The sequence below is a fragment of the Glycine max genome, chromosome 7 (genome assembly GCF_000004515.6).
Source record: "Glycine max cultivar Williams 82 chromosome 7, Glycine_max_v4.0, whole genome shotgun sequence".
NCBI lineage: Eukaryota > Viridiplantae > Streptophyta > Magnoliopsida > Fabales > Fabaceae > Glycine > Glycine max.
This window is the reverse complement of record NC_038243.2, coordinates 9,657,309-9,669,106: the sequence shown is the minus strand read 5'-3', so window position 1 is coordinate 9,669,106 and position 11,798 is coordinate 9,657,309. Positions and strand designations below refer to the sequence as shown.

Sequence of the window (11,798 nt, the reverse complement as noted above, 5' to 3'; positions counted from 1 at the left end):
CATAATCGATGCGAAGAGGTTTCATTTGGAATAAATAATTCTCTTTAATACCAACCTATCTGAATGTATTTAAACTGTATAACAGTGTATGTTCAATAAGATAACTTTTTGTTTTATTCATCTTATTTGTAAGTTATGTGATTTGGAAGTAGTGCTCTTGTCGTTGAAAGAATTGACCAAAAATAAGATAGGTAGAAAGAAACACACAGTGCAATGACCCTATGTGTGGGGGACAATGGTTCCTTGGGCTCCACCAATGACAATGGAGTCCGTGAGTTACGTTTTTTTTTTTTCAAACCATTTGATTATCTGTTGGTTTTTAGAGAAACTTTAATGCAGTTGTTTAAACCATTTTTTGAATTAAGAATTCATTGCATAAATAGTTGCAGCATTAGAGAGTAAGAAAGTTAGTAGATAATTCGTGAGTATATTTCGTAAACATTTTTAAGTCTTGAGGCTTATTTTGACTTTTTGAGGAATTCAAAATCCTACTTATCAATGTTGTTAACAAAAAAAAACACAGAAAATTAGTGTTACGGATAACAAATTGTCTTTTATAGAAGTTACAGTTGGTTATACGGGACCTGATTTTTCACATAAAATATCAAATTATACAACTAGCTCGAGTTTCACCGTTAGTCCGTTATGGATGCTCCATCGTGCACTTTTCACATAAATAGAATAATATTTTACACTTATTACTCCTTAATATATATATATATATTTTTGGAATGGAAGGAGTACCATGACCGTCTGTTAAAAGGATTTTTAAGCATAGAGTTTGAGTCTTAACTAATTATGTAGATAAAAAATGTTTTATTGGAAAAAAAAAGGATATAATGATCTTAGAAGAATTTTCTTTGGCTAAAAGATATCTTTAGTGTAAATGCTTTGATGTGTGTACAAGTTTTTTTTTTGCTCGGCAAAGATAAATATATATAAATAATAAAGTATCAAAGGTACACTGAATGCATGAAAATAAGCTTCCAGGCAGATGGTTCCAAAATCAGACTATAAACAAACTCGACAGGAGCCAAAGCTGGAAAAATACAATGTTAAAACTCTACTTGATCCTGTGCTTTCTACCCCCACCTAATACACAAAAGCCAATGACATGTTAAACGACCAATGACAGTAGGGAATATCAAAGTCCTTCTCAAAACCCTTCAACCATGTCCATAAAGTAAAAATAGTATCCTCCATCACCTTGTTGCCGTCAAAAGTTCCATTTGAAAAAATTATGTTGTTCCTCTACTACCACACTGCCTATGTAAGGGCCAGCCACCAACACCTCCACCTTGTATCCCTAATGCCCTTGGCCAAACAGTTCATATGTTGCGAATTATGGATGGCCAATTTTAGATCTCTCCACCATAACGAGATATTACTATCACTTGATGCTTCATCAAGACCCCTCCACTTGCCACACTTTGATTCCAAAATCCTTGCCCATAGCTCTCCACCAGGATTGAATAGGTTCCACTTCCATTTGGTAAGTAATGCAAGATTGAATTTGTTGATGTCCTTAATTCCCAAACCTCCTTTGTCTTTAGGGAGGCATACTGTCCCCCACTTAACCCATGCAATCTTGTGTTGATCAATTCCACCACCCCAAAGAAACCTTCTTTGAATGCATACCAACTTGTCCACCACCCTTTTAGAAACCCTGAAAAATGATAAAAATAAATAAATAAATTGGAATAGAAGTTAGGATTGACTGGATAAGAATGACTCTCCCCCAAAAAGATATATGTCTTTGTTTCCACTTTGGTAGTTTCCTCTCACACTTTTGGATGACTGGATCCCACAACCGGCACCTCCTTGGGTTTGCCCCAATGGTTATCCCCAAGTAGACAAAAGGAATGGCCAACAAACTACAATTCAAATAATTTGCTACGTTTTGCTTCCACGACTCCGGCATACCTGAATTGCACCAAAGCTGCTTTTTGCAAAGTTGATTTTAAGGCCTGACACCATTTCAAATGTCCTTAAAATAACTTTGATTGCTTTGGTATTATCCATTGAGGCCTCCCCAAAAAATATGGTATCGTCCGCATACTGTAGGATGGAAACATCCACTTTGTCCCTCCCAACTACAAAGCCAATTTACATTTTCTTGTCAATAGCTTCCCTCAGCAATCCACTTAGACCCTCAGCTACGATATTGAAAAGAAAAGACTCCAATGGATCTCCTTGCCTTAAACCTCTTTGGGGTATAAACTCTGCCGATGGACTCCCCGTTTACCAAAATCGAAACAGACGCGGATGATAACAACCCTCGATCCATTTGATCCATCTAGGACAAAAACTCATCCTTCTCATCATATAGAACAAAAAATTCCATGAGACTGAGTCGTATGCCTTCTCATAGTCTACTTTAAACACAAGGCATGGCTTTTGCTTTCTCTTAGCATCTTCCACCACCTCATTTGCAACTAGCACTCCATGTATAGTAAGTGTCTACCTTTTATGAACGCTGATTGTCTTCCATCTATAATGGTCAGCATCACCTTCTTTAATCTTTTGGCCAGAAGCTTGTTGACGATCTTATATATACATCCAATCAGTGAAATAGGTTTGTAATCCAAGACTCCTTGCGGATCAGAAACCTTAGGGATTAAGGCTATGAACGACGCATTGCAACCCTTCAGGAAGATCCCATTCACGTAGAATTCATTTAGGAAACGAAGGATGTCAGGCTTGAGGGTTTGCCAGAACTTCTTAATGAACTTGAAATTAAGGCCATCTGGACCCGGGCTTTTCTCACTTCCACACTCCCAAACCGCCTTTTTTATCTCCTCCTCCAAAAATCTTGCTATCAGTGAAACATTCTGATGCTGGTTGAGTACCTGGAACCGTATTCAATCAAGTTTTGGTCTGAGAGGCTCTGGCTCTTTAAATCTTTGTAGAAAAAACTCTCTAACTGCCTCTTTCACCTTATGAGGTTCATCAACCCAGGATCCCTCAATCATGATCCCCTTCAATAAGTTGCTTCTACAAGACGAGTTGATCATGAGGTGAAAGTACCTTGAGTTGCAATCTCTCTCTTTGATCCATCTTGTTCTTGCTTTTTGTCTCAGTAAGGACTCATGTGAGTGGGCAGGCAGCCACCCACAGTTTTTCCTGTAGCTGTTTTTTGAAGATTGCCTCCTGAGGTGATAATTGCCTATCCATTGTCATCTCTTCAAGGTTGCTTAGCTCATCCTGGATCTGCTTTACCTTCTTGTATGTGTCCCCATATTGCTCCTTATTCCATATCTTCAATCTATTTTTGAGTCGTTTTATCTTTTCTTTGAGTACGTAGCTCCCCCACCCACTATGTTGGGTAGATGACCAACAATCCTGCACAACTCTGACAAAGGATCTGTCTAGAAGCCAAGAATCCAGAACCCTAAAAGGTTTAGGTCCCCAATCAATAGATTTCGACCTGAGGATAATCGGACAATGATCTGAGAAATTTATGACCAAAGTTCATTGCGTGGTTGCAGGCCATTTGGTAATCCAATCAGGTGATACCAGAAATCTATCAAACTTGCTTTTGGCTGTTCCATTCGGTCTATACCAGGTGAACTTTCTTCCCATCCATGGTGCATCCTCTACCTCCAAATCCTCAATCCACTCATTAAACTCCCTTATACTATTGTTCCCCTCTCCTATGTGACAACTGCCTAGCCTTTCTGAATTGTTTCTAACATTATTGAAATCCCCCAGAATGCACCACAGTCCTCCAATATATGCACTTTTCAGCTGCTTTATTGTCTCCCAAAGATTTCTCTTGCTCTGAACATCACATGGTGAATATATGTTTAAAATATGGACTTGTTGAGCCTTTTTAAGCCATTGGCCTACCAACAAGATGAAGCCACTACCAATGACTTTGTTTTGTAACTTGAAAACTTCTTCACTCCATCTACACAATAACCCGCCTGCTGCACTTGTTGCTGGCTGCCATTCCCACCCTACCTCCTTATCCCCCCACAAAGCTTGGCACAAGCTCACATCAATGTTTTCTTTCTTAGTCTCTTGAATACACAACATGTCAATTTTCTCTTTACGAACCATTCTCTTGATTGTGGCCCATGTTACCCCCCTCTCTAAGCCTCTTACATTGTAGGAAATAATATTCATGGGTTTTTTGTTCTTGCACCCAATCTCTCTGCCTCCTTCAAATCTCTTTCCTCCATTTCCTCAATTTTGTTAATCAGCCTATCTTGGCCTGTTTCACCTGTCATCCCCAACACCTTAGCCACTTTCAAAATATCTTCTACCTCCACTGGCTGAGAAGTGAAATTACTATTTGCAAGTTGTATATCTTTCGTAACTGGTGTGGCTTCTTTCTGTCCCAAGTGCCCACTATTGGGAGAAGCACCTTTGTCATTCTCTGCCATTTGCTGCTGATGTGTGTTCACTAGCAAATTTTGTTCCTTCAGATAGCCCACTGTTTTTTGCCTTTGATTCCTCCTTGTTCGAGAATAACGTTTGAAGTTGCAGCTGAGGGCGGAAAATAATGTTTGTGGGTTATTTTCGCGCTTGGTCTTGTTAACAATGAGGGTGTGGGTAGAAAAGCCCAACCCATTGCCCCCAACTTCTTTTTCCAACTGGCACTCACATGCTACTTCTCCCACATAAGTAAGCTTCCCTTCCACGACACCATCACTTACAGTTTCTAGCTTTCCTTTTTTGTGCTCCTTTTCTGCCCCCTCGGGTTTCTCGACTACCCCCACCTGCTTCCCTTCCCTCTTCTGATTTCGTTCAAATCGCAAGTCCAATAATCCTTCCGTCAGTTCATGTTGTGCCACGTGGCAGGCAATGGCAACATCACCGGTGTCCGTTACACTAGGTGTCGGACTGTGCGGCTTTATCCGCTGGACAGAGTGATCGTCCATCGATTCAACGTCAGCGGGTTAACTACTAGTTAAAACACCACCGTGAATCTTTGTCGCCAACGGTGTCGATACTTCGACACTCTGTGCCTTGTCAACGCTTGGTGTAGCCGGCGGTTTCTGTGCTTTCATACCATTCATCTCTGTCGCCGCTGGATGCTCCCGTGGTATCCTTTGTCGGCGAGCCCAAGCAACTATCTTCAGAGTCGATTTCCTTCGACGATCGCGTCTCCCTCCGTCGCCGGCAATTACATGTGTCCAGGCCTCAACTAAGTTCCTCCACCACATGCACCTGGTACACTCCCCCCCCCCAATGTCGACATTTACGATGTGATGGATGGCAGGGCTCCACGGCATACAGATGAGCACCCTAGCGCGATCCGCCCTTCGAGCCTCCTCTGTTTCGTTGTCAACATCCACCAGTTCCCCTATTGCAGCCACAATCTACTGAATATACTTCCTATCCCAAGCTACGAGTGGAATGCCCCAGCAGTGAACCCAAGCTACTCTTTGTCTCATTCTTAGGCTCGGGTGCCATTTCTCCAGCGAGTAAAACATGGAATGTTCTTCCTCCATTGCCTCCTTCGCCATGCGTTCAGCTGAAGCGTCCGTTAGCCCGAGTAAAAGCACCATGTCATCCCCCATGTACTTCAGGGTTGTTTGTGCTTCAAAGTCCCATAATAGGTCTTCTTCAAGTCTTTCATACCACCTCAGGTCTTTCAAACGCCTAACTCATGCTTGTCTGAACCACTAGTTGTCATTCATTGGGATGTCCAGGTGTAGCGATGATCGAGACTCAGCTCGCTTGGTAGCTTCCTTGTATGATCCCTTTGGCTGGCCATCTTTGTAGCTGCCTCTGGCCACTACCTCCGTGTATGAGGTCGAAAACCTTGTTGCTTGATGCTGACCTTGATGTGGTCCTTCTTTTTGTTGCTTCCCCTCATGCCTGTTTGGTACTGGTAGTGTTGCTGCCTTCATTGCCTTGTCCCTCCCATATTTAGGTATGTTAACGTATAACTTCAAGCCTCCGATGACAATCTGGTCCAGTTGCCTAGCTAACTCATGTGCATCCTTCACTCCCTTAAATCTAGAGAAATCATATCTCCTGCCAATGCCATTCCTGTTTTTTTGCTTTGAGATGAAAATCTCCCTCAAATCACCCCACTTCCTGAAGCAATACCACAAGTCCTCTTCTGTGATGTCGTCTAAAAATCTTGTGAAGTAGAAGGTCAAAACATCCTGCTTATCCCTCCAGTTTTCTAGTTATTACTTTATTATTGTAATTCTCTATTTTGCTTTATTATGGAATTGAAATATTGAATTATTATCATGTTAAGACTATTATGTATGTATATAATCAAATAACGTAATGGTTTTCCGAAACTCGTTAGACAAAATTTGTATGCTAAAAATGAAAAAGCAGTCGGCAGAAAGCTAGAGACATGTGAAGCAAAGCAACTGACAGAAGTTCATAGCAGAAAAAATAAACTAGACATTATCCAAAATAGTATCATGACAAATCCGATTTCACCAGTTAAAATAGCACTCCGTAGTTTACTCAGCATCTTTATTTTTTTATTTCTTTTTCTTCTTCTTAGTCTCAATAGCAGCCTCTAGTACTTCTCCATTATCACCCCTTTTATCCTTTTTCTTTTTCTTTTTAACTGCTCCATCTTGTTCGCTTTCAACCCCATTAGCACCACCATCCATGGCTTGATCGTTAAGTTCCACCTCCAAGTCCAATTTCCTCTTTTCCTTCTTTTTCTTCTTCTTTTCTGACTTATGATCCTCCAATGCATCACCATTTGTAGTCTCTGTGATCTTATCTACAGCCATATTATCACCATCATCTGTAACGGAAGCTTTATGCTTCTTCTTCTTGGCTTTCTTGCCTGAAACTTCAACTGGTGCTTCTGTTTCCATCGCTGTATCTACAACAATTTATCATAAATCAGCAGAATCCCACTATTACACATGTAAATAGCATATATATACTACTAAAGTTAAAATAAGTTAAGCTGTCCACCATATAGATTCAGCAAAAAAAGAAAAACATGGCAATGAAATCTGAGATATAGTCACAACCAAATGCATATTACTCAAGGGATTAAGGGAACGATCAAGGATGTTGGGAGGGAACTAGGGGGTAGATCCCCCCATTCTTACATTCGGTTTCAACACTTTCAATAGCAGACTTCATGACATCTATGTTCTTACGAGGGGCAACTCCCTTGTCATAAAAATCAAGTCGCTCCTCAACTTGCTCACGGAGTTTCTCCCCAAAAGTAGTAGTACCCCTTTCTGCATCACAGTACAACAAAATCATCCTAACAAGCAATGAGGTACTAAGTAAGGCATAAGATTGCTAAAATTTAAATGTAAGAAACAAACCAGAAAAGCAGTCAATCCGTGAAGCAATTGAACATTTGTTAGCAAGATAGCGAGCTATTCGGCCCTTATTTTTGGCAGATGCTCGACCGATAAAAGAAGAGTGGAATATCAGACCATATTTAGGAGTGTTTCCTCTTGTTTTTAATGCCCTGAATAGAACAGTCAAAAACATTATAAATTAGAAGTCAAGTAACAGCACACAAAGAATTGTGGCGTCAACATTGCATACCAAAATTATCTGCTTTCTTGATAAAACACACAGAAACATGATAGGAAAATTTGGCAGCAAGTGATGGGGGATTTGCATGATGGACAACCATTGCCTCATATGAGTGAAGCAGGAACAATAGTCATAAACCATCACTTATGTTAGAACATCCTCATTTGTGTGGTTGGAGGAAGGAACTTGATAACTATTAAATATGAGCTATTTTTTATAATAAAAATATATTGAAAATATCTCTAAAGATATTTATTTAGTAGTTATTTTTTACTTAAATGATATGAATTGATATTTTTTTTTTTATGACTTAAAGATTTGAAAAGAAAAGATTAAAATAAAAAAAAAGATCCAAAAGATATCAAAAAGATAAATAAGAAAGATTTTTCTTCATTCTCCCCCCTGTTTTGGCTTGTTACTTGTCATCTATCACTCCCTTAGCCTTTGAATTGGAAGTGGTAATGTCTAAAAGAACTAGGAAAGAACATCTCAATATTACATTGCTAGGGATAACGTGATTTTGTTGTGCTTCTACATAGCATCTTTTTACTGAATGTTGTTTATTATTTTGTCTTTGCAAAGTGATTTGGGAGAGAGAATATATAGATTAAACTCTTCAGCGTGAGGGATCCGGGTTGAGCATATTAGCATATGTGAGGTGGAAATTGGGAAAGCATTCAATAGAAAACATCATTAAAATTACATCAAGGATAGTTAGGCATGCTAGGTTCCAACATTATTTTATTCTAAACAAACCCTTAACACAAAAGCCATTGTTTAGTTTTCTTATTATTTTCCCTTTTACCTTCTCTACTTCAAATTTCATCTTATCTTATCTTTGATTCATCTTATCTTATCTTTGATTCATCTTATCTTATCGTTTATTTTTATTATCTTATCTTTCTTTCTCTTTTATCTTCTTTTATCTCTATCATCTTTTAATTCAAATATTTTTTATCTGCTATTTTTATCGTTAAATATTTATCTTTTCTAATCTTTATCTTATATTATTTCCTTATCTTGCTTTTAAATTGGGTTTGCATCAATCTAAATGCAAACAAAGTCTCTGTGGATTCGACACTCGGACTTCCGAGTACTTCACTACTTATCACAAATTGGTACACTTTTGCCAATCGGTTAACAGAACTACATAGATAATTTGTAGCATGTAGTTGAAGAGGTTGAATGATTTATTGTTTTTATGTTATTATTCAAGAAAAAATGCCCTAATAGAATTGTACCAGGAGAAGGTGAAGTTAAGAACCTGAACAGAGCCTTCTCTGCACCAAGAATTTGAAGAGTTGAAGAAGGGCATTTAGCTAAATTTGTGAGGCTACCTGCATGGGAAATTAATCGTGCACCAACAACTTCACCAATTAAAGAGGCCAAATTTGGCGCAATGTCATTCATTTTAGCAACCAGGTAATCATACAACTTCCGCCTGTACTCAGAAAGGTCCATCACCCTTTGCGCAAATTGTTGGACATTAACCAAGTCCACTGGGGACAAATCTTGTCCTGAAGAAAGGTAAGAGAAAGCAGATTAAAATAGAGAATGAGACAAAAGTCAAAAGCAACACAAATACAAGAAATCAAGAATTCTACCCATGGAAGCCTTGGCAGCTTCCACAATCTCCTTTGCTTTATCTTCATCGCCAACTATGTCAGTTAAGGATGAAATCTTGTCTTCGGACAGCTTTGATTTATCCTCAATAAATTTAGCAACTTTGGCATACAGATAATTATCATTTATAATCTTCACCAGTTCTGGAAAATGCCAAGAATACCATTCTCTGCATACAATTGATGAATAGCAGAGAATTGAACTCTTTCGAGTTTAATAATTTCCTTAAAGGAAGAAAACTATTTAGAGTATGAAAATTATAGACTTATTAGAGTATTCACTGTTGAACACAAACTACCTGACTCTCATGGAGAATGAATTAATATCCTTATCAAGTGTATCAAGAAGGAAAATTGCTTGAATGACCATGTTGTCAACACGGTTAACATTGAATTTCACCTTTGCTCTGCTGTAACTATGCCCCAGACCAAGTTGTGCCTTTTCCAAATCCCCGGACTACAGAATTCAATCAAGGAAAAAAAATAATTTAAATAAAATAACTTGCGAAATATATTCCTATACAACACGGTGATTCTGCTTCTGCAAAAACACACGAGGCAGGAGTAAATGCTAACCTTGAGATCACTGACAAACCTATCAAAATGGAGGCGCACACCGCGAAGCAGCTCGGCGACAAACTCATTACTTTGGCAAGGAATTTTAGTAAGTTCAGATATCTGGGAACCAATCTTTGGATCCGATACACCTAAACTGAACTTGGACTTCTTACCTTCCTTAACTTTAGGTAAGTTAGTCTCCAAAACCGTTCTCAGCTCATCAGTCAACAGCCCTGATTGAACACCAAATATAATCAATACCAAATCATCATCATCATTATCATTCGGGACACTTTACGGCATTCTCTTTTGTGAAAAAAAAAAAAAAAAAAAAAACAAGTTTATCATCCCATACATGATCAGTTCATCACCCATGGTCTTTCAACTTAGGAATAAACCATTAATTTCATCCTTAAAGTATTATTGTCTCTCCTAAAGTACATACATTATATAAGTAATCCCCCAAGTATTAGAAATCATGCTTCGTAGTCCTCCAAGTATTGAAACAATAATAAAATATATATAAACTTAGAGACTAAATTGATGAATATTCAATACTATAGAGACTACTTATATAACCGGGGATTTCCTATTATTTACAAATTGGGCTTCCACAATTCGACTAATAAGCAATAACAAGCGAAGGGGAGAGAGAGTGTAACTATTTCACCTTCGGAAACGGCGTTGCACTGTTTGAGAGCGTCGAGGGCGGAGGTGAAGGGGTTGAAGGAGCGAAGCTTGACGACCTTGCCGAACCTGTTGAGGTCGGAAACGGAGTTCCGAACGGCCTCCGTAGTGTGCCCGATTTCGTCGAGGCCGTGCGCCTCCAAGAGCGCGTAACCCGACGCCGACTCGTAGAGGAGGAACAGCGCCATTGCAACCCTAAAACGGAGCAGTGGCACAGTGTGAAGCTGCAAGAAACTAAGGAAAGTGAATTGATGAAATGAATGGAGTCACAGAAGAAGAGGAAGAAGAAGATAAGAGCCCTAAACCCCTTTTTTGCTGGGTATTGGGATTTATTATTTTTAAAAAAATTATATATATTAAATAAAAACAGTTTAAATAAATACATCAAAAATCATGAAACTGTTTATTTCATTTAAAAAATACTTATTTTAAAAAATAAGCTCAAATAAACTACCCATAATTAAGAGAGAATAATTAGGTTTTGGGGGCCTAACCTAAGAGAAGTACTTTCTATTTCAATGTTATATCTGTGTAATTCCATGGATGATTATAAATAAGCCTCTACAAATTTAATTTTTAGATCATTTATAAAAAAAAAATGAGATTATCTATCTAAAAAAAGTGTGTTTAATGAATTTTGAGATTGTTTTTAATTTTAAAATTTAATTTTAAATAGTTTGAGCTTTGTACACTGTGAACCATGTAGTTTTAAGGTGACTACTATATAGGGAGTAAATTTATTGTACATAACGATTTTGATAAGATAATATTGTAAAAACTCTTAATATTTTCAGTGTATACACAATTTTATTCAAATATGAGAATGTCATACATTGCCCAAGACATTGCCATTATGCAGCTCATAAATCTAGAACGTTATAGAGTTACTTTATTCTCCAAGCGTCACACATCTTCCATTGATTCTTGATGTTGGATTCACCATTTCATTCAATGGAGGTCCCATTATAAAAATATGACTAGTTTGGTGAAAGATTTACATTCCATATTGGCTTCTATTTTTAAAATCATTACAGACTACGTTTTCTTCTCACAAGGTAATTCAAGACAAGTTGGCTTTGGATGGTTGTTGCATGGTTTTGCTATACTCAATTTTCTAGCTTATATATTGTTTATTTAAATTTATTTGCTGAAAAAATGTTTTTATTTTAATAAAACAATTAATTTTTTTTATTTTTTAATATATTTGTTTAAATTGTTTCTGGTTAAAAAATTATTTTTTTACTTTAAAAAATAAATCCTATCTACTCCATAGAAAATATGCTTACATAAAAAAATGTTTAAGTTCAAACAAACTCATTCATACAAAAGTGTCTTGTAATAGTAGCATCCTCCTTGTCATATATTTATATGACATGTCAGTTCTTGAAATGAAACTTATAAGAAAATTCGATGTTTATCATATTATATGGAGGTTGT

The 11,798-nt window shown here is 37.7% G+C and overlaps 1 protein-coding gene across 2 annotated transcripts; it reads right to left on the bottom strand.

Moving 5' to 3' along the window:
- Positions 1-6,328: 6,328 nt before the first annotated feature.
- On the bottom strand, positions 6,329-10,851 carry LOC100779446 (nucleolar protein 56). Of its 2 annotated transcripts, none has more exons than XM_014777904.3 (8): positions 10,345-10,851; positions 9,693-9,907; positions 9,416-9,573; positions 9,099-9,286; positions 8,759-9,011; positions 7,275-7,423; positions 7,050-7,184; positions 6,329-6,814 (listed from the first exon to the last, which is right to left on the bottom strand). In XM_014777904.3, the coding sequence occupies exons 1-8, from the start codon at positions 10,547-10,549 to the stop codon at positions 6,459-6,461; spliced, it is 1,659 nt and encodes a 552-aa protein (XP_014633390.1). In that variant the 5' UTR covers positions 10,550-10,851; the 3' UTR covers positions 6,329-6,458. The 2 variants fall into 2 exon arrangements, with proteins under 2 accessions (XP_014633390.1, XP_040872914.1); XM_041016980.1 differs by having other exon boundaries at positions 6,329-6,808; positions 10,345-10,690.
- Between the last annotated feature and the right edge of the window lie 947 nt (positions 10,852-11,798).

Coding starts and splice junctions, on each gene's coding strand:
- LOC100779446 (XM_014777904.3), bottom strand. CDS start 10,549: ATGGCGCTGTTCCTCCTCTACGAGTCGGCGTCGGGTTACGCGCTCTTG. Junction 9,908..10,344: donor GTGCAACGCCGTTTCCGAAG/GTGAAATAGTTA, acceptor GTGTTCAATCAG/GGCTGTTGACTGATGAGCTG. Junction 9,012..9,098: donor AGCTGCCAAGGCTTCCATGG/GTAGAATTCTTG, acceptor ACCTTTCTTCAG/GACAAGATTTGTCCCCAGTG.